General features: G+C 45.6%; 2 protein-coding genes across 2 annotated transcripts in view; one reads left to right on the top strand and one right to left on the bottom strand.

The window, feature by feature from the left end:
- The window catches only part of T265_11837 (hypothetical protein), a gene marked incomplete at both ends in the record, with an annotated part of 52,966 nt that overhangs the window by 17,512 nt on the left and 16,669 nt on the right, over nt 1-18,785 (top strand). The window contains 5 exons of the mRNA XM_009178621.1: nt 376-791; nt 2,380-2,424; nt 2,502-3,011; nt 13,282-13,494; nt 16,997-17,410. Of these exons, the coding sequence (XP_009176885.1) occupies nt 376-791; nt 2,380-2,424; nt 2,502-3,011; nt 13,282-13,494; nt 16,997-17,410 (1,598 nt within the window). The remainder of the gene's footprint in view (nt 1-375; nt 792-2,379; nt 2,425-2,501; nt 3,012-13,281; nt 13,495-16,996; nt 17,411-18,785) is intronic.
- Nucleotides 12,540-12,863, bottom strand: T265_11836 (hypothetical protein; the record flags this gene model as incomplete). The annotated part of the gene is made up of 1 exon (XM_009178622.1): nt 12,540-12,863. The coding sequence occupies one exon, from the start codon at nt 12,861-12,863 to the stop codon at nt 12,540-12,542; it is 324 nt and encodes a 107-aa protein (XP_009176886.1).

Below are 18,785 nucleotides of genomic sequence, written 5' to 3'. Positions count from 1 at the left end.
ACAAGTCGCCACATGTTCCAACCCCCAACCTGGATGGCCAGGAGACTGTGTTCGTCAGACCTCTAACCATTGACCAACCTGGTATGAGAGACTCTGTGAGTGTCGCGGGACACTCTCCAGTATAGCTCAATGGATCGCTGAGGTGCGCAGACCGTCACACCGCGGTAAGGTCCAGTCTCTTCGTGACGGTGAGGTATCCCATTTAAGTACCTTTTGTCTTTTGTGAAATCTGTCGTTACACGGTGTCTGTGTGTGTGTGTGTGACACTGTGCACCTGTCGCAGTGTGTGTCCGCTAGTGAATAACTTGCTTGATCCTCCAACCTTTTCCGTCTTGTGTCAGTTTGCTTACACTTGATATCTTTCTTCTCACATAGGTCCCTTTCACATAAAAAGGTTCTTGAAACCCTGGGCATCACTGAGCGTCTTATTCGCGCCGAACGTGCCCGTGTCGAATACCTGGTGGGGAGTTTGCAACGCCTTCGGTTGACTGCTGCGTTCGATGGATCGGGAGTATTGTCTCCCTTGGCTCGCAGTGGAACTCCAAGCTCATCGGGGAAATATCGCGGGACCCATTCGAAATCTGGTCGAGGGACTGATGACTCAATCCCCAGTCCAGCTTACCAGTCTTTGATTCAACGTGATCGAGCCCTGTATAGGTTATTTTCCAGCCATACTCTTTCTGTGGTTGATGCTCCCATCGCTCTCCTAACAATCGATGCAGATACCGACGATGATCAGTTGATATCGGAGTCAGCAGAGCCTGCGTTGCCTTCTTCCCTAGTTGTACAAGGTAGGAGTAGTAAAATTCATCCATGCTATCCTTCTGGTGCGTAGCCGCTATGCAGCCTAAATAGAGCACAGGAGTTCAGGTGCTAACAGATTGCCACAACATATAGAGCTAACCTTTTTGCAGTCATTCTCTATGCTTGGTTTCGGAAGAGAAAAATATCAGTAGGTCTGAAAGGCCGTGCACATGAAACTACGATATAGACTGTTGATGTAGACTGATGTAGACTGGACTGGTAACACTGCAATCCGTGGCTGTAAAATGAAATTCACAACGTCTATATCACCAGTTGTTCTTCAGTATGATGCAGTTCTGACACTCTGGGAGCGTTCTTTTCCCATTCTACTCATTGCACAGCGGCGTTTTTTACTTAAGCCAATTGTATGGAAACTTGGGGTTACTCTCGCTGAAGATGGTTTCTAATTCGTAACCAACTCTCTACCCTCCAGTTGTCTGAAAGATGGATTGTCCTTCTCTGCTGACCAAAACCATGGGGCGGTTTATGTACCTAACTCAAAGTTGGAAATTTCCAGAATGACAGTCATCACACAATAGAAATTAACCACTGTTGATTTCTGGGTTACATATTTTTGGGCTGAAAGTGGCGCAGAGGTGCGATCCATGTACTCATCTGGGCATAGAAAACCTCGTGATGTTGGGTTGCCTGGTGTGTTTTTCTATCTCCCTGTAACTATGTGGACCGTTCCGGAGGATTAATTGTGGTGTACTTTCACTTTATGCTGAAAGTTCACGTAGCGTAGTTTATCTAGTAGCCAAAAGCTCACGAGTCCTAATTTCCTAAAAGATCCATCAGAAGCTCATTGGTGGTGCTTCTTAATAAGGAAGTAATAGACGTGCGGTGCTTCTCCGCTTTACAGTCTAGTTGAACCTGACTTTTAAGGCCAAACCCCCGTTTAAACGAGGGATGAATAATTTTTCTTAACCAGTAATATTCAAGGGCACGCTTGCTGAGACGCACATGATCTACTAATGTAATTTTTGGACATAGCACGTCGAGGGTCTTGCGGTTTCCTTTTTTACTACTACGTTGTCACACTTACTTTGGCTATTGTTAACATCTCTAAGTTACTAGAATAGTGTCCCGTGCAGTCTTTTCGAGTTCAGCAACTTTTACTTAGAACAGAAGCAGAGAGTTGATGTGGACCAGTTCTGTGCCGAACTCCAACTAAATGTGTCGACAGTACCTCTCTCTAGCATTCGGATGCCTATCGCCTTCATCCAGCTGCGCTTTTGGTGCCTAGCCACCATGTCACCCGAAGGAAGCACGAGGGTTGATATACGGCTAGTGTACCCAGGCTTAAATAGGAGCAGTCAAGACGCCGGTGCTGGGTTCGAACCACGGACCTTCCAGTCAGTAGATTCGCCTCTATCTCGTGCGTAGCCTGTCGTCTTGGCTGGTAACGTCCACCACTCCGGTTAGAACAGTCCACAATAGCAACATATTCTCCTTTCTGGATTCGACACAGTTCACTCCCAGCTCTCGTCCAATAAGGAAACTGACTCTTTAGCCTGATGGTTTTGGAAAAATGCCAAATATACCATCCATTGTTCCTCTCTACCATCACTACAGGTCAACAGAGAAAGTTAGAACAGCTGGTCGGTTTCTCAGGCGAAGGTATGTCCATTACAACTATTACGGTGTCCCTCCCCCCGGCTCCCTTCCTGTCATCTATCTTCACCTTTTTCTTACAGCTGCGTCAACAAATAGTCCACCACCAAGAGACCCAGACCCGCTCACTCAAAAACATCCGGATCCTATTGTCTTTTCGGCCAATGTGCGTCCTTGTGTAACCACTTCCACCCCACCATTGCCTCGCATTCATCTGGTCTCCTCTCCCCAGACTGAGTCCTCTTCCTCCACGAAATTGGTTTCTGCCTCACCGACTGTCCATCAAACGCCAGCGCCTTCTTCCACATCTGTGAACAATTCTCAGGTGGCGGAGATACCTCCAACCTCATCCCAGTCTCCTTCCACAGGGTTGTTTGCCCTTGGCCAAAAGTCCACCTTGGCCACGTCACCAGTGATAGTCGATCAAAAATCCGGCTCTCCAGCGACTACCCAACGCATTCACAATTCGGCATCGACGATCGTGAGTCCTACGATGTCAACCGCTGCAACAGCGACAACAGCATCCATGGGAATATTTGGAAGACCGCTTGTATCATCCGGTCCAGTGTGGACTGGTTCACCACCTCAGTCAAGTAAGTGTGGCTTTTCCGCTCATGGAATTCGGCAGTTTTTCCGCCGAACAGCGTAACTTTTTATGGCTATATTGTAGGGCAATTAATGAGCTTCAAAGATAACGACATAGTGCAGCATTATTCATATGGTTTTGTGGGACTGTTACTTCCTCTGTGTTTTGTCCCTTAACAGACGCGTCTTTGTACCATCAGTGGTATGCCGGGTTTGGAGGGCTACCGTAGGTGTTCAACCCGAAATTGGGTCTATTCGGAGGCCTCTTTCACCCGATGTTTTGAGTTTCTGCTCTCAATATGCCTACCTGTTGCATGTGTTGCCTACGGACTCTTGTCGCAGGTGGATATTTGGTGTTGGGTGGAGGTCCTAATCATAGGGCCCATCTCACCGGCTCCTTAGCCAGGAGAGCGCGCCTCTCATATCCCTCTAGAATGTGCACAACTGTCCGCTGTTATTCAACCGTCTGGTCTGTGGACTTAACATACAACACCGCCTCACGATACTTTATTATCAAAGCCCTGTAGGATGCTCCCAGTTTTGCGTTACTTAGATTTCATTTGCAATCAGACAAATAAGAATCATGTTTGTGTAATTCTGTCGCTTCTGTATTCGCACTTAGAGGATTAAACTGAATTGTTGCAATAAACCGAGGCTGTAAACGTCGTCGCTGCACCAACCACTCATCTCCAAGTAGCGGGTGCTCACTATGAATTGAAAAAGAAATTTTCGATATGGGGGCGGAGATAGAGGTTACTTCCAACTACTATACACTATGAGGAATGTCTGCACTTGCTGGAACTTGGGTTATAAACCAGTCGAACCCAATCCTCATAATACACTCTATTAACCGCCGTAAACGGATGTTTCGCGAGAATCCTCGATACCAATACGCTTAAACTAATATGTTGATCTTCCACTTTATCTCGAAATCTTAGCTGTCGAGTAGCTTCTATGATAATCTGCTTTGATAATCACCAAGGTCAACTATCCACCAGGTGTAACACAAACTGGGTGCGCTAGTCAACGTGCTTTTGGAAAATGACCCTCATGAGTAAGTGACTGCAAATAGCTGATTATCATACCACAATGCCAGCACGGTTGTTTGCTTACCGCTTCTGCTGGTCCCACTATGCATACGATTTGACAAAGACGGGCGCTGTTTGTCTAGGCCGTGTTCGGAAACTTTGAGGAAGGTTACCGTAGTCCAGTGGTACCCACCGATGCGCTTTATTTTGGTGGTGCACTTTACGGTAACAAGCTAGAGGTTTTCCACCCGTATTATGCACACCCAACTATCCCCATCTGGGCGATTGTCTAGTATTCTGTCTCAAAGCGTCGGGCAACGCGTACGGTTTCATCAAGTTGTGGCAAAAGTAGGTTTTTATGTTTTCTGGAATTTCTTTACGGTATAGATCCGCCCTTATGGCATTTGGAACTTACTTGGCCGTTAACCATACTATGTTATGCGATACTGTACAAGACTTACGCGGTACCGTATCATACTATACGGTACCATGTCATACAACGCTGTACTATACTACTCTAAACGATACCACTACTGTAATTTACTCCACTTTACTGTACTGTACTGCACTGTACTGTACTACACTATACTGCGCTATGCTGCCCTCAGCAGGTCCCGGGTGATACTGAGATATGGTTTGGTAGTCAGTTGATGCTTAATCATACAAACTCACGGAACAAGTTTTATTCATAGAAGGAACTGTACTAGGTCACAGATAAAACAACCAGATACCGCATTGTTGGATGTTTTGCAACGGACTTTACCAAACCAGATTGTGTAAACACTTGGATCAGAGGCTGTTTCATTCTGCCATCCTGAATCTCTACATGTGTCATTGCTTGTTTAAACAATCCCGACTTCTCTAAACCTAACATTCTATGATTTGCCACCGAGCTTCCACGTCCCAGGTCGCGCACATCATTTGCATTCAGTCAGACTACAATAACGACGTTGTCAGGGACCCTTTTCAAACTGTGTGACGACATTGTCGTCAGTTCCACTATCCACATGTGCGACTAACAGACGTCTGTTTACGCCATAGAAAGGCTAGAACTGTCGGCGCTTTGACTGCCGCGGATCAATCGCCGTTTCACCTGGTTTGTTCTTGGTCTGTGTTCTGGCCCCGATGATACTACACAAACCGAGCCACACGTAAGATGTAGACATAGATGGTAATTTACTGTCCTGTACTCCTTTGAAAATGAACCGAAAATTCGTCAACTGCCCTTAAGAAGAATTCGGGCCTTAACTAATTTTGCCGAAATTGCCAGTTGACTTTCGAAGATAACCATATCTGTGGTATCCCAGATCCTTTACCCAGCATTGCATGAGCGTGATACGTTCTGCTTAAGTTTTCCGTGGTCGTATCAATGCTAGCGTTCCCTATCTTGCAGCCGTGCATAAATGATGTGAGCGTTGGAGATTGAAAAGTTCGTGAGTATTTTCTACCCCATTTGTATGGTTCTGCGGATGTCGACATCAGTCTGAGGTCAAAGAATGATCGCTTAGTCTTAGTGTTCAAGTCTGTGGCAAATGCCCCAGAAACAAGACGTACAATCCTCTGTTTCCGTCTAGGTTTCCTACCTATATCGCGTAATCTGTCTCGCCTTTACATACAGCTTTCGTTTGTAGTTTGTTCCTTCTGCAACAAAGGATGCGCTCGCTATTCTTGAACCTGTCACGTTTTCCATGACAGTCAGTTTACGCCATGCGTCTCCCTTCTATCAGTTCTTCACTAACTGCAGATGCTTGAAAAAAAGTGTTCAGCTGTAGCAACCTTCCGGTGCCCAGCTGCCATGCCACCCGAAGGAAGCACGAGGGCTGGGACACTGTCAGGTCGCCCAAGCTAGACAGGGGAAGTCGAGTGGCGGAGGTCGGATTCGAACCACGGACCTTCCGGTCAGTAAATTCGCGCTCTAACCACTTGGGCTATCTCGCATGGATAACATACAGAAATCCCGATGGCCTATCTCATAACAGCTTGTGGGATTTTACTGTTCAGAGTATAGTGCTGATCAGCAGCTGCCTACTATCGATCAATTTAACTAGTTGGCGCGCTACTGCTCGAGAACGTCAGTGCTTGCAATCGCCAGGGTTCCACTGTCAGATCACCTGCACATTCACACGATCAACCGCACCTCCACCTGCGTTGGCCATGGACGCATGACTGGTATTAGCCAATCGGGCCGCACTGCTCTTAATCACTGGTAGTTGATTCTTGCCTTCCCTCATCTGATCAAGCATGAATTTGTCACATCAGAATGAGAAACACGTGCAAACACACTCAACGAAGGGAAACTGAGCTTTGTGGATAAACTAATGCAACAGATCACTTTGAATTTGACATTTCAGGTTGTGTAAATTGAACTACATGAATTCAGTGATGATCCTGAGAGCCCCGAGACTCCTGATGGTCCTGCTATCCGCGTTACTCATGCTGAAACCCCGGATGAGCAACCCATAGTATTTTTTTCAGCTAAAATTTTATGCTGTTAGTGAAGGTAGTCTATGCTGAAAAGCAGAGAAGCGCCGTACAACTGTTTCATCCTTTCATCACACTACTGTTTAGCTGCTCGTGGTCGAATAGTTAAGTGTTCTACCACTGACCGAAAGGTTGCGGGTTTGTGAGATGCGCACTGTTGATGATTCCCAATAAGGGTGGAGTAGCTGTACAGTGCTTCTTGGCTCTGCGACTTCATTGACAACGAAGTCCCAATTTAAAAAATCTCTTACCATGACTAGTCTTCATACCACATTCGACCTCACGAGGGTTGCTTGTTCGAGGTGAACTTTCCCTGACCGACCACTGCGATCCGCCAGCCGGAGTAGCCTTAAGTGGAATGCGACTGTGTGACAATTGAGCCCCCCCTTTTCAACCCTCCACCGTATCTCTGTCCACGATAAAAGTTGTGGTGATGAATCGGGATCTTATTTCTCAATGTACACACGAATCCTGTTTCAATAAATCTTCAGAAGCAGTTCAGCCGCTAGTTATCGGAATCAACACCCGGGGTTACATTGGACATACTAGACTAGGCCTGTGACTACTCATGAGGTTGCTGAAAACTATTCAAATTTTCTGGGGTATTGTTGCTTAGTTGTGTTACGTCGAGGGATTGACACGACCGGCGCACTGACTGGCGTACCCCTGATGCAAATCTATCGTATTTTGGTAGCTTATTTTTAGTCTTGCAGCTCCGCATCACTTCAACCCCCGTAATTCAATTAAGATGAATGGAACGTATACTCTGAACGATTCGACTATGTTGTCACTACCCATTTGTCGTATTCATACGTTGCTAACACGCTGTTCCGACGGCACTTGGTCGGGTCCATCCAAAGTACAGACAGTCAGAAACAGACAGTCCTGCTTGTTTTAAAAATATATCCTGGCTTTACTTCATGGCCTGGTGATCATCACGGCTTTAAAAACTCTTTCCTGTGCCTTTCCGGTTGTTATTCCTCACCTGACCAAGGTGAACCTGGCGATCCAAGTAGTCGTTCTGTTTGCAACCCACAGAAATTTGAATATCCCTATGTATGGACTTTTGTTGACCCGCCCTTTGCACGCCAGTGTAAGGTCAGGACACTAAGCACTCCAAATGCAATTAACTAACAGACACTGGAGATTGTGGAATGTTTATACATTAGAAATTGCATGAGCTCCGACTGTATTGTGACAGATGAAATCAATTCATGAATCTTTTAGACTCGAAGTGCATTTGCTGATTTGATGCACCTATGAAGACATAACCTCAAGGTTCGTGGATTTCGTATTACACCGCGGGCTGTTTTGTGTTCTGGTTGTATCTGATTACCAACCACTGTCTCCGATCTAAAGCTCCAGTAAGCTGGTGTCAACGAATCCATAACGGTTTAATTAGAAAACCAGTATTAGGTTATGCAACAGGGTCTTCAAACGGAGCATTCGTCCAGCAGCAGAAATTGCGATTTTGGTTATAGCGGTAAAAAAATCTGAGCATTTTCGCTGTAGATAGCTGATAGCTGCAACCTTGATGTGGAGTTTGCACTTGCGCTTTATGATGGTTTCGCGGATTAACCTCACTGGGGCTCGGTTTTTCAAAGTGCCAGAACTGCCAAAGTGAGCTGTCCTAAAAAAAACGATCTGGATCTGAAATCCTGTGGAATGGAAGAGTTGAGGCAGCAACATATTTGGTGATACCGTCTTTATAGAAAGATGGACGCATTAGAAAAGGTCTATCCTCAGAAAACAATGGTTGACTATGATCGTTGGCGCGCTTTTAATACAGTCGAACTACTTTTAGTGACAAAGGGTATTACCGCCGTGCAGAGTAACTCTAGCAGTCAGACAATCATGCATCACTAAATGCACCATCTAGCTAGACAGTTCCTCTAATTGGGTCAACCCGCTGAGTGCACATAATTCAAGTAAACCCTTACATCTGCTGACTCGCGGGTCACGCTGTCGATCTAGAGGCTACGACTACAGTCCCGGACTAAAACCTTACCCTCTCGAACTTTTGAGTCAGAAGCTACAGGTTGGCTATCTCAAAGAGACCCCTTTTTCAGGTTTGTGCAGTCAAGAAGTAAGCTGCCAATGCAGCATCGGAGCAATGAATTCTTTCCACTTAGTTTCAACCCGAAATACCTCCGATACCTATGCATACGCACCGAAAAACTACAACAATGACGTCAGAAATTATTTTTACGCAGATCCTTCAAGACTTTCGTAGATGGCAAAGTTCACAACAAAATATTTTAGTTGGCCCAACCGACAACGGCGATAGCATTATTCGATTGTGCGCTGATCGCCATCTAATCATCGCAACCACGTAGGTGAGCACCGCGTTACCTTGCGCCATTCTAGCCGTTACCAATCGAGCACCTACTTTAACCACAACAGTCAACTACAGCTCGCGATAGTGTGTTCAGGAGTGTCGCTTCATTTTGGACATGTGTACGGAACCAGCTCATCTTTTGGTTCTAGACAACTCCTGCAACCAAAGAAGAAATCACTCATTAGTATGATATTCACTCTGCAAAATGCCGTTCACCAATAGCAGCTGTCCAGAGAACTGACTAATGTAAGTTAAATCGGCCGGACCAATGGAGTCTGGTCGGCTGGTCAGAAACACCAACAATTCGACACTGGACGATACGATTCAGTAAAATCCCGGATGTTGCGCCCGACCCTCAGACTTTTCTGGAGTAATGACATCCAAGGGAAACTCAAGTTGGGAAGAGTGGCGATGGGGGCTAGTCGACCTCCAAATTATTCGTAACACGGCCGAGAAAACCGCCGGTCAATGAAGTCATTCCGTAGATGAGTGTCCCAAAAGTTTATTGTGAGTTAGAACATCTCAGAGGACATAGATGCTCAGTAATACTGACCAGCATATCGCCATGTACACATTGGAACTATTTGCATCCGAAGCAGAATTTTTAAGAGAAACAAAGCGACCAGTCTAGGGATGGAGGAAAGGAATTCTTTCACAGTCTGACAGAACTCATGCAGGACGTTTGGAAGACAGGAGAGGAGTCAGGAGAATCGTAGTTACCTGGTTCCGTTTCCGTCTTAAATGAAGTTGTTAGTTCCGAACGTTTGAATCATCAGGATATTAGTCAGGTTGCGTTCACGCCTGACTTATACACAGGTGTCATCCTACGGAACCCGTGAAAATCGGTTTTGAAACCTGAGCAGGCCTCTGCCTGCGTTGTGGACGCTTTGACCACATGCTCAACTTGTAGCCAATTCTTGAACACCAGCTCACCTTTAGAGGACGAATAGTTGTTTAATTCCTAAATCTGAACCCAAAGTGGGGTTCTTCAGGGCTATTTTTTGTCACCTTTTTCCGACTTTCCAATCGAAATGATTATCGAGGAAACTATAGCCATCTTCTACCTCTTGTTTGAAGGTTTTTCGAAAAGACTTTAGACCTAGAGTATACCGACGATATTACACTTGGCTCATATTTCATCTGGATAAAAAGGACACTACATAGTTTAGGTAATGTGCGATATGACGTGCGTTTCGCACCTTCAGTGTGAAATGCTATTACGAGACTGGGCAAGGGCAATACCAAAGCTTGTTTCGGAGCCACTAGAGGCAGTGAACAGAATTATTTATCTGAGTAATTGTATCATGTCGTATTGACCATGAAGTGAATGCTAGAATCGCTATATTCCGTTTTGCTTCCCGCCAACTTAGACACCTCCGGGATTGATATGAATTCTGCTGAGCTGAATGCGTGTCCGAAGGTGTAGCCCTCCTCCTAGACGCTTGTGATAGGCAAGCATTAGATCCATGTCTCCTATTCTTTTTTCCTCAATAAGGATTTCAAAAAATTCTGTTTGCACAGCAGCCTATCTTGAACATTAATACCCTGCTGTCGATGATGGTGATTATTCATCAAAAAGTCTAAATAGAGCGTTCCCGCCTTCTAACACATTTTATACATTGGCAGAGTGTAATTTCGTAGCCCGAGATGTATGCTCCTCACATTTTAAACATCAGGCTACTGATGGCCGATCGTTGGCTGAGCTGATGTATTTTGTTGTGAGCGTCTCATCACCAGTCGAGACGATATCATCAGTCCGTTGTGAGTGGAAGTTCGTTGAAGTTGATATTACTGATCAGATCACTATATGAGTTGCAAAGGTCACTATTACCTTTTCCAGTTCACACCACTTTTAATTCCCAAAACACGTCATTTTGTCTCAAGGGGCACGCGTTTCAGACTATATTTAAAGCTGTTGGCCTTCGCCTGCGAAGAACGTGAGCTGTTTCTTGGAGTTAGACCAAAAAACGACTCAAGAGCACAGCTTAAGTAACCGGGTACCAACGATTTCGCAATAAGAGCACCAGGGAAGGAGGATTTTCGGTGTGCGTCCAACAGGACACACTAAAGTCGTTCATCCATGTACGTCACATGCCGAGTTATTTGTTGAAAAAAATTGTGGTTTCCTACTCCGAGTTTCGAATGATGTGAACGGGGCGGTGACCAACGTACGACTCGAGAGAACGAAGTGCAAGAGCTTGAGTGCCTTCGGTGCTGTCCGCCTTTCAGAGACTCCGTTCGAGTAGACTGACGTGGTTCTGCAGGTGTTAGTTGCCAGCATATTCCCACACTTGTGTTCTTATCTGTTGTAAATATTGACGCTTACCAGTGAGCTGACCATACTTGTTCTGTGTGCTATATAGCTGGACGCGCACGCAGTACTTTACACGATGCTACACGGAGTATTACACGCATATTATCACTAGCGCATCTAGTACATTGAGATAGTTTATCAGGACATGTGAGCATTCATTTCATATGCTATTCCACCGCATTCTAGATTCTCCGTCATGTGGCAGGTCACGTGTTTTTGTTTTCCAACTAGGTGCAGCTCACTTTTATGTGGACCCTTTTCGAACATAGCTGCAACCTAGGTGGTATATTTTTTCCCCTAATATCTTAACCTTTTTTGTCACATTTTTTCAGTTATTTTTTACTTTGAGCCCCACTTGTATACTAGCTTCTTACTAGTCTAGCAAGTCGCATTTAAGTTGCCAGGTAGTATCGCATCAGTACTATCTTCTGATTTGACTGCCCGGGAACATTATCCGAGAAATACATATCACGTTGAAAAAAATCGCTGTTATTGTTCTCATGTATTTATTCATCTGTGGTGTGCTGAAAATGGAGGTACCCTACGCCGGAGATGTTGGTCAAAACAACTCATTGAATTTGCTTTAGTCCCTGAATTCGTGATAGACACAATTCTAGCTGCTGCACACAACTCTCAACGTAAGTTTGTCGGGCAAGTGCTCAGTTTGCGTCTGCCCTCTACTTATTAGGGTGAACCCTGACAATGGCCTCCGGTCCCCTTTTTTCCCCACGATGTGAATAGCAGCCAAACGTTTACGAAACCGTCTATTTGTGTCAGCAACAAACAATAACGAATATTTAGCTTTGTCCTCTTTTCGGAGTTTGCCGCGGTGTCAGCAAATCCGGGTTTTATCCAACATCTGCCAGTTCAGTTAGCACACGTTACTTCCATAGGGATTGTTGGTCTACGCGTGGTAGAGCCATTAATATAATCAGTGATATATTAGGATCGACAGCTCGAGTAGTCGCAGTTCCTGGCGAATCCTTCAGCATATGTTGTCAACCGAACATCAGACGTCTGCATCTTGAGGTTGCGTTCAATTCAGTTAAGTTCGTCAGTTGTAAACTGTGTACCAGGGATGCGTTAATTCGAGCTGCTACATTTCCGGCTCCGGGAAATGGGAATGTTAAGCATTAGAGGTAATGTCATCACCAGTAAGTTCGCATTGTATATTCTTGGGAGAACCGGAAACTAGGCAGCTACTCATCGAAGGTAATGGCTTTAATGCACGAACGCCAATGACTACGTAATGGGGCCATGTCTCTGCCTTCGGTTACCATATTTGGATTTAGGAGCGGTGTGTTATCGGACTCCGGTTCTGGCGCCTTTTAGCTAACCGAGTTTTCCTGATCACATTGTCACTTTGTTGTGCGGGTTAACTATTTTTTCCCACAAAGATCGTCTTGTTCTGTAAAACTGTCGTATCTACGTCTGTTGCATCTTTTTTTTTTACATCGGTAACCAAATCGGTATATTTGTTGTCAGGCGCAACAACAACTTCGAATTTCACACCTTTCGGTGGGCTGTTTTCATCTCCGATCGGCACTTCTGTGTCTTCTCCAGTCTCCGTCACCAGCGCTGCACAAACGACCCAGGCAACCAGGACTGGTGCCCTTACGCCAGTAACAAGTGTGCCATCCCTTCCATTATTGTCGACTCCGGTGAATACCACCACCACTACTTCATTGTTCTCGCCCATTTCCACGGCTTCCACCTTAGCCGGACAAGTCTCGACTGCGCCCAATGCTGCTAGACTGTCATCTTCCTCAATCGGATCGTCTTTATTTGCCACAACCTCAAGTAAACATATGGGCTCTCTCAGGCCATGTCTAAAGCCATCATTATTACCTTTTGAAGATGTGGTTTTTTCCAACCGTAAACAGTTGTTGGTGCTTCATCATTGCGCCCACTTGTTTCGCGTTGTATTAAGACTAATCCCTTTTTCCTGCATGCAATATTTTAGGCTATCACGAGGTTTCTTCTCTTGATTATGCATTCGTGTTTCTTGCTACTCTGTCGTATTAGATGTAGAGAATGTACTGTGTTTTGACATGTGCTGTCAGTATAGTTCCATTGAACAGACTCGTAACCACTGCATTTTTCACCGTCTTTTTCAGCTACAAGCACTTCTGCGTCTCTAGTTTCTGCAGCAAAACACGTGTTTAGCTTTGGATCTTTCGGACAAACTGTTACCACAACCGCCATGCCTACTGCGAACACCACTAGTGGTATTTTCGCCAGTCCGTTTGGAGGTTTGTTCAGTTCGTCGGCCGCTCACTCTGCAAAAACAACGTCAGTTCCTCGGTTACCCTCACTGTTCGGGGCTCCAGGTATTTTTCACTTTTCATGAGTACGGAACTGCTTTCCCGAGTCAAATGCAATCTCCAAAAAATCGTAATTAGATCCCGTCACACCCTCTGATCCGCTGATTCGCCGTATTCATTTGATGGTAACTCATCAGTACACTGGTTGCTAGCCGTTGAACTCAGTGTATAATGCTCCTCCTCATCGTCCTCCTCCTCCTCCTCATCATCATCGTCATTATCATCGTTAGGTATTATCCTCACTTGATGAATACTGTTCGCGTTTATTTCCACGACTGTTTAAGAAGCAGTCTTGGCTGAACTGTTTTCTGGTAGCAGCTGTTTGCGAGTAGTGGTCTTTGATTCAGCAAGTCTAACTGGTTTTTATAGAGTAGAAATAACGTCAGAAATACTACTAGGATTATCTCGAGTCACATTTCGTGTTTTCTGAGCACATAACCCTCACCCATTTAGTTACCGTTACTTTACGATGGCCATTTCCTGTGACACAGTGAGTTGGCTTTACTGTCCACCAATGGTGGTCACGGGCTGGGTCTTCCCAGGTTGAGGTCCAATTACGATTCCATCAACGAATACCGTATGCCGGGTGGTAACCAAAATCCTTCACGTCTAACATGACGGTGCAATTCCAGGTTTTTAGGTGCCCTGCAGAATGATAACCTCACCTTTGAAATGGTGAAGGAACCAGTGCTAGTTTGCAGAGCTGCCTTTCGGGTTTCATGGCAGCGTGACTGAACAGTGAAAGTCGCTGATGATACAGAGATCGCCTGAGACTTGAGTTGCTGAAGCAACGTTCCCTAATCACCGATATTTAGTATACGCCCTGGACACCAGTGATCGAAAACTTCGAGTTTACAAATGTCTCGCACACGAATCGGCCAGATTTCCCAATCATAACTAATGACTGGGTCGATTGCCCTCTAGATACATGGTTCTTTCTGCACAATTTGATTTCGTTTCTTCAGAACATCATCAGCCACGTAGGGACCTAACTGGCTCTATCAATGCTCTCTTCTTTATCTAAGCAGAATGGTAGAAACCCGTTCATCTGGGCGAAGTATTGTCTATTGGGCACCTGCCCGGTAGTTCACTCTATTGAAGTTTGCCCCGAGTAAACCAACCTCATCGGCATATTCGACGTCTGCAAACTAAATGAATGGACTTATTTGAAGGACAGATTATCCCCCCAGAACCCATCAACATCGGCAGCATGACACCAGTGATCAAAACCGATGCTTTACTGCCGTGCAGCCATAATTTATTTGAAAGCCTTATTGTGAAGAAAAGGATAAAGATGGATGGATGGAAGCTTGCTACAATCATTCCGAGGTGCCTACACCTCCAGACACTCATTCAGACAATCTGGATAGAAACTGATATCAAGAACGCCACTGACATCGGTTGGTAGCCATATCTTGCAGCCACTTGTTCCAACTCCCAATCTGCAGGGCCAGGAGACTGTGTTTGTCAGACCTCTAGCCATTGACCAACCTGATATGAGAGACTCAGTGGGTCGCTGAGGTGCGTCACACACCGTCACACCACGGTAAGGTCCAGTCTCTTCGTATCAACTATGAAGCTGGGTAACACTGGTAACAAAGGACATCTATGTCATCCACCGAAGGTGAGATCAAACTTGGATAGTTCTTCGGCGTGAACTCGGACTGGATCTTTCGTTAACAGGTGGTACACCACCAAGAAGAATGTCCGTGATGACTCTCGGTTGATGGAGTCGAAGGAATCGCGAACCTGAATGAAGCATGCAACAGTTTGCTGCTGGAATTTAGCCTGACGTTCCTTAAGTCGATAGGGAGAGAATATCTGGTCCACACAGCTTCTCCTAGGGCTGTAAGTTACTCCAGATGCCCTAATCGGAAGGAAAAATATCCCCATTCGGAACATCAAATGTGTGTTTGTGTATGTATAGAAGTGGGAGAATTACAAGGAGGTAGTACCTCTGAAACTTTCGTATTTCTTGCGGGATTGACACCGAAACTAGTCTCTGCTTGACTAGGCAGTTCGCAGTTAATGCCATTAAGCTCCGATGTCGGTATTTGGGGGCTTGTTGTCTAAAAAGCGGGATGGATTAACTGTTGGCCGATGTATCCTACCCACCGTTTCTTTTCTTGGGTGCTCTCCTTCCAGCGCTCCACTTTTGTTGCCCAAAACTGCTTATGCAGCGCGAGCCTACTAACCGGATAGTCCGTGGTTCAAAACCAACCCCGACATCTGGACTGCTGCTCTCTAGGATTAGGCAGTCTGGCAGTATCTGAGCCCTCGTGTTTCCTTCGGGTGGCATGGCACCTAGGCACCAAGTGTTACAGCGGAACTATTATTAATTATTAATTATATTTCGTGACTATCGCTTTTCCAAGGCGCGCACCCCAAATCGTACGGAGGTATTTGGAGGCTGTTAAACCAACCCCACACTGGCGCAGAAGTTTAGAAACACCGTGCTCTTGCATCACATGCTGTTTTTGTTGACCTGAGTGATTTGCACTCATAACCTTGTCACACTTCTGTCCTCTTATTCGATATATGGTTGTCTACATACTACTTCTGAACTCTCGACGCACACCTGTCTCGCGCAGATATGGGGATTGTGCAAATCTAGATGTGCAGAACAGAAACCATTGATCCAAGCAAAATCTGGTCTGTGCAAATCACATCAGTTATCGGGGCCATCGACAAGTATTCATTACCATTCAGATAATTCGTTTTGAAAAGCTGTTGTTCCCGTTCAAGTGGTTTGTGACCAAATAGACGTAATACACTACTCATAAGGTTGTCAGAAACTATTCAACAACCCACGACCGGTTTCGCCCTTCTTGGGGCTCATCAGCTAGGTGCAGTCTTCGAGTCTCTACCTGAACCCAAATAGTACATCATCAACTTCATAAACGGGAGATTCAGTTGGGTTCTAGTCTCCTGTGGAAAGCGAATCGGTATGCAGGTGAGTGTATTAGTCGAATATCGTACAATTTATGTTCAAGCCGAACAAAAGGTTGACGGAAATTGGAGGACCGCGCCTACTTGGTGGGCCCCAGGAAGGGCGAAACCGGTCGTGAGCTGTCATACAGTTTTCAGCAACTTTATGACTAGTGTGCTGCGTCTATACAATGTATTGCGATATCTCGAAAATCGTACCAACTGTAGAATGAAGCGGCCTGGTGCAGCACATTCGGTTGAAGAACATACTAAACGAGAGATTCGTCTGGGAATCAGGTGAGTCTCCCTTCAAAGCCCGATTGATATGTAGATGAGTAAGTCGGAAATTGTGGTTTTCCTTTTCATATCTACCGTCGCTACTGACAACAAACTCCAAAAGATGCAAGAGGACACTGCTATGAAACGTTTGTCTAAATTACGGATAACGTTCTTGAGAGTGGCACGATCTCGCTCTTTTGTGCTTCCGCACTACGTATACCTATGCCTTCACTTTGTGTCTGCACCGTGCCTCCATCTGTTTGATTCATTTTCATTCATTTCTCCTCATCTTGCTTTCAAGTCTTTTCGGGCGGCACCTCGAACTTTTTTGGAAGTCTCAGTACTACGACGGCCCCCAGCACAACTTCTGTGACTACTGGACCAGCACCACCGACTACAACTCAAGTGAGTGGTGGTGGCCTCTTTGGTTCAGCTATATCTTCTCAACCGTTGGGCAGTGGTGGCAGTGGCCTGTTTGGCTCGTTGCTCAGCACGGCAGTGGCTACGAAACCATCGGCTCTCGTGACGCCGTCGTCGACTACCACCTCAGTAACTACCAGAGCTAGTGGTTTATTTGGTCCCACCGCGGCTCTTGCCACGCCTGCCACTTCCTCAATAACGACCACCATAACCACGGGTGGTGGCCTTTTTCAGTTCAATCAGGCCAACTGTCCGGCTGGGTTATTTGGTGTTATCACTGGAACGGCTAGCACAAGTAAGTTGATGTAAATTCGTAAGGCACTACTCATGAGGTTGCTGAAAATTCTTTGACAATCCACGACCGGTTTCGCCCCCCTTGAGGCTCATCGGGTAAACACAGTCCCCGAGTTTCCGTCAACTTTATATTCTACTTGAAACCAAATTGCACGAAATTAGTGAAATACACTCACTTGCAAATCAATTTGGTCTTACGAGAGACTCACCTGGAACCCGGCTGAATCTCTCGTTTGTGGTGTTTCCAGGCAACTGAATGTGCTGCACCATATCGCCTCGTTTCAGTTGCTACGATATTGGAGATATCGCGATACGTGTATATTCGTAATGCACTACTCATGGGGTTGCTGAAAATTCTTCGACAGTCCACGACCGGTTCCACCCCCTCTTGGGGCTCATCAGGTAGGCGCAATCCCCGAGTTTCTGTCAACCTGATGTTCTACTTGAAGCCAAATTGCACAACATTAATGAAATACACTCATTTGCAAACCAGTTTGGTCTTTAGAGAGACTCACCTGAAACCCGGCTGGATCCCTCGTTTGTGGTGCTTCCAGGCAACTGAATGTTAGACTTTCACAAAACCAGATTTGTTCGCAAATGAGTGTATTTCACTAATTTCGTGCAATTTGGTTTCAAGTAGAATATAAAGTTGACGGAAACTCGGAGACTGCGCCTACCTGATGAGCCCCAAGAGGGGCGAAACTGTTCATGAGCTGTCGAAGTATTTTCAGCAACCTCATTAGTAGCACATTACGAATATACACGTATCGCGATATTTCGAATATTGTAGCAGTTGAAAAATGAGGCGGTCTGGTGCAGCCCAATCAGTTGCCTGGAAACATCAAAAACGAGCGATTCACTTGGGTTCCGGGTGTTTCTCGCAAAACCAAATTTGTTTGCAAATGAGCGTATTTCGCTAAAATGATGTAACTAATTCCGATGTCGTCCACTAACTCTTAATCACTTTCCATTGATGTTACTTTCGTCACTCATCCATTTGCTTTACCGCGTTTCCTCCATCAACACAGCACAGCGTTCCACACCTGGTGGTTTGTTTGGCTTCGGGGCCTCCGTCTCAAATGCATCGACCACAACAACAGCTGCAACAACGACTAAGTCTGGCCTGTTTGGGTCATCCTTAACAGGCCAGCCGGCAGTAACGTCTGTGACCGGAGGTCTTTTCGGTCAGTTTTACATCTGTTTCTCAATCCCTAAGAAGTATTCTTTTACCAGATGAGGGCTATACCGACTGACTCCCTATACTCTTAAGCAACTCTCAGCGACACGAAGTTTGTCGAAGTGTGTTAATTTGATGACCATCCTGTGTGTTCTTAATTAATGCTGTGACACTTAATGTTTACCCATATTTACGGTTG

The sequence above is a fragment of the Opisthorchis viverrini genome, assembly GCF_000715545.1.
Source record: "Opisthorchis viverrini unplaced genomic scaffold opera_v5_613, whole genome shotgun sequence".
NCBI lineage: Eukaryota > Metazoa > Platyhelminthes > Trematoda > Opisthorchiida > Opisthorchiidae > Opisthorchis > Opisthorchis viverrini.
The sequence above is the reverse complement of the archived record's forward strand: the minus strand, read 5'-3'. Positions and strand labels throughout refer to the sequence as shown.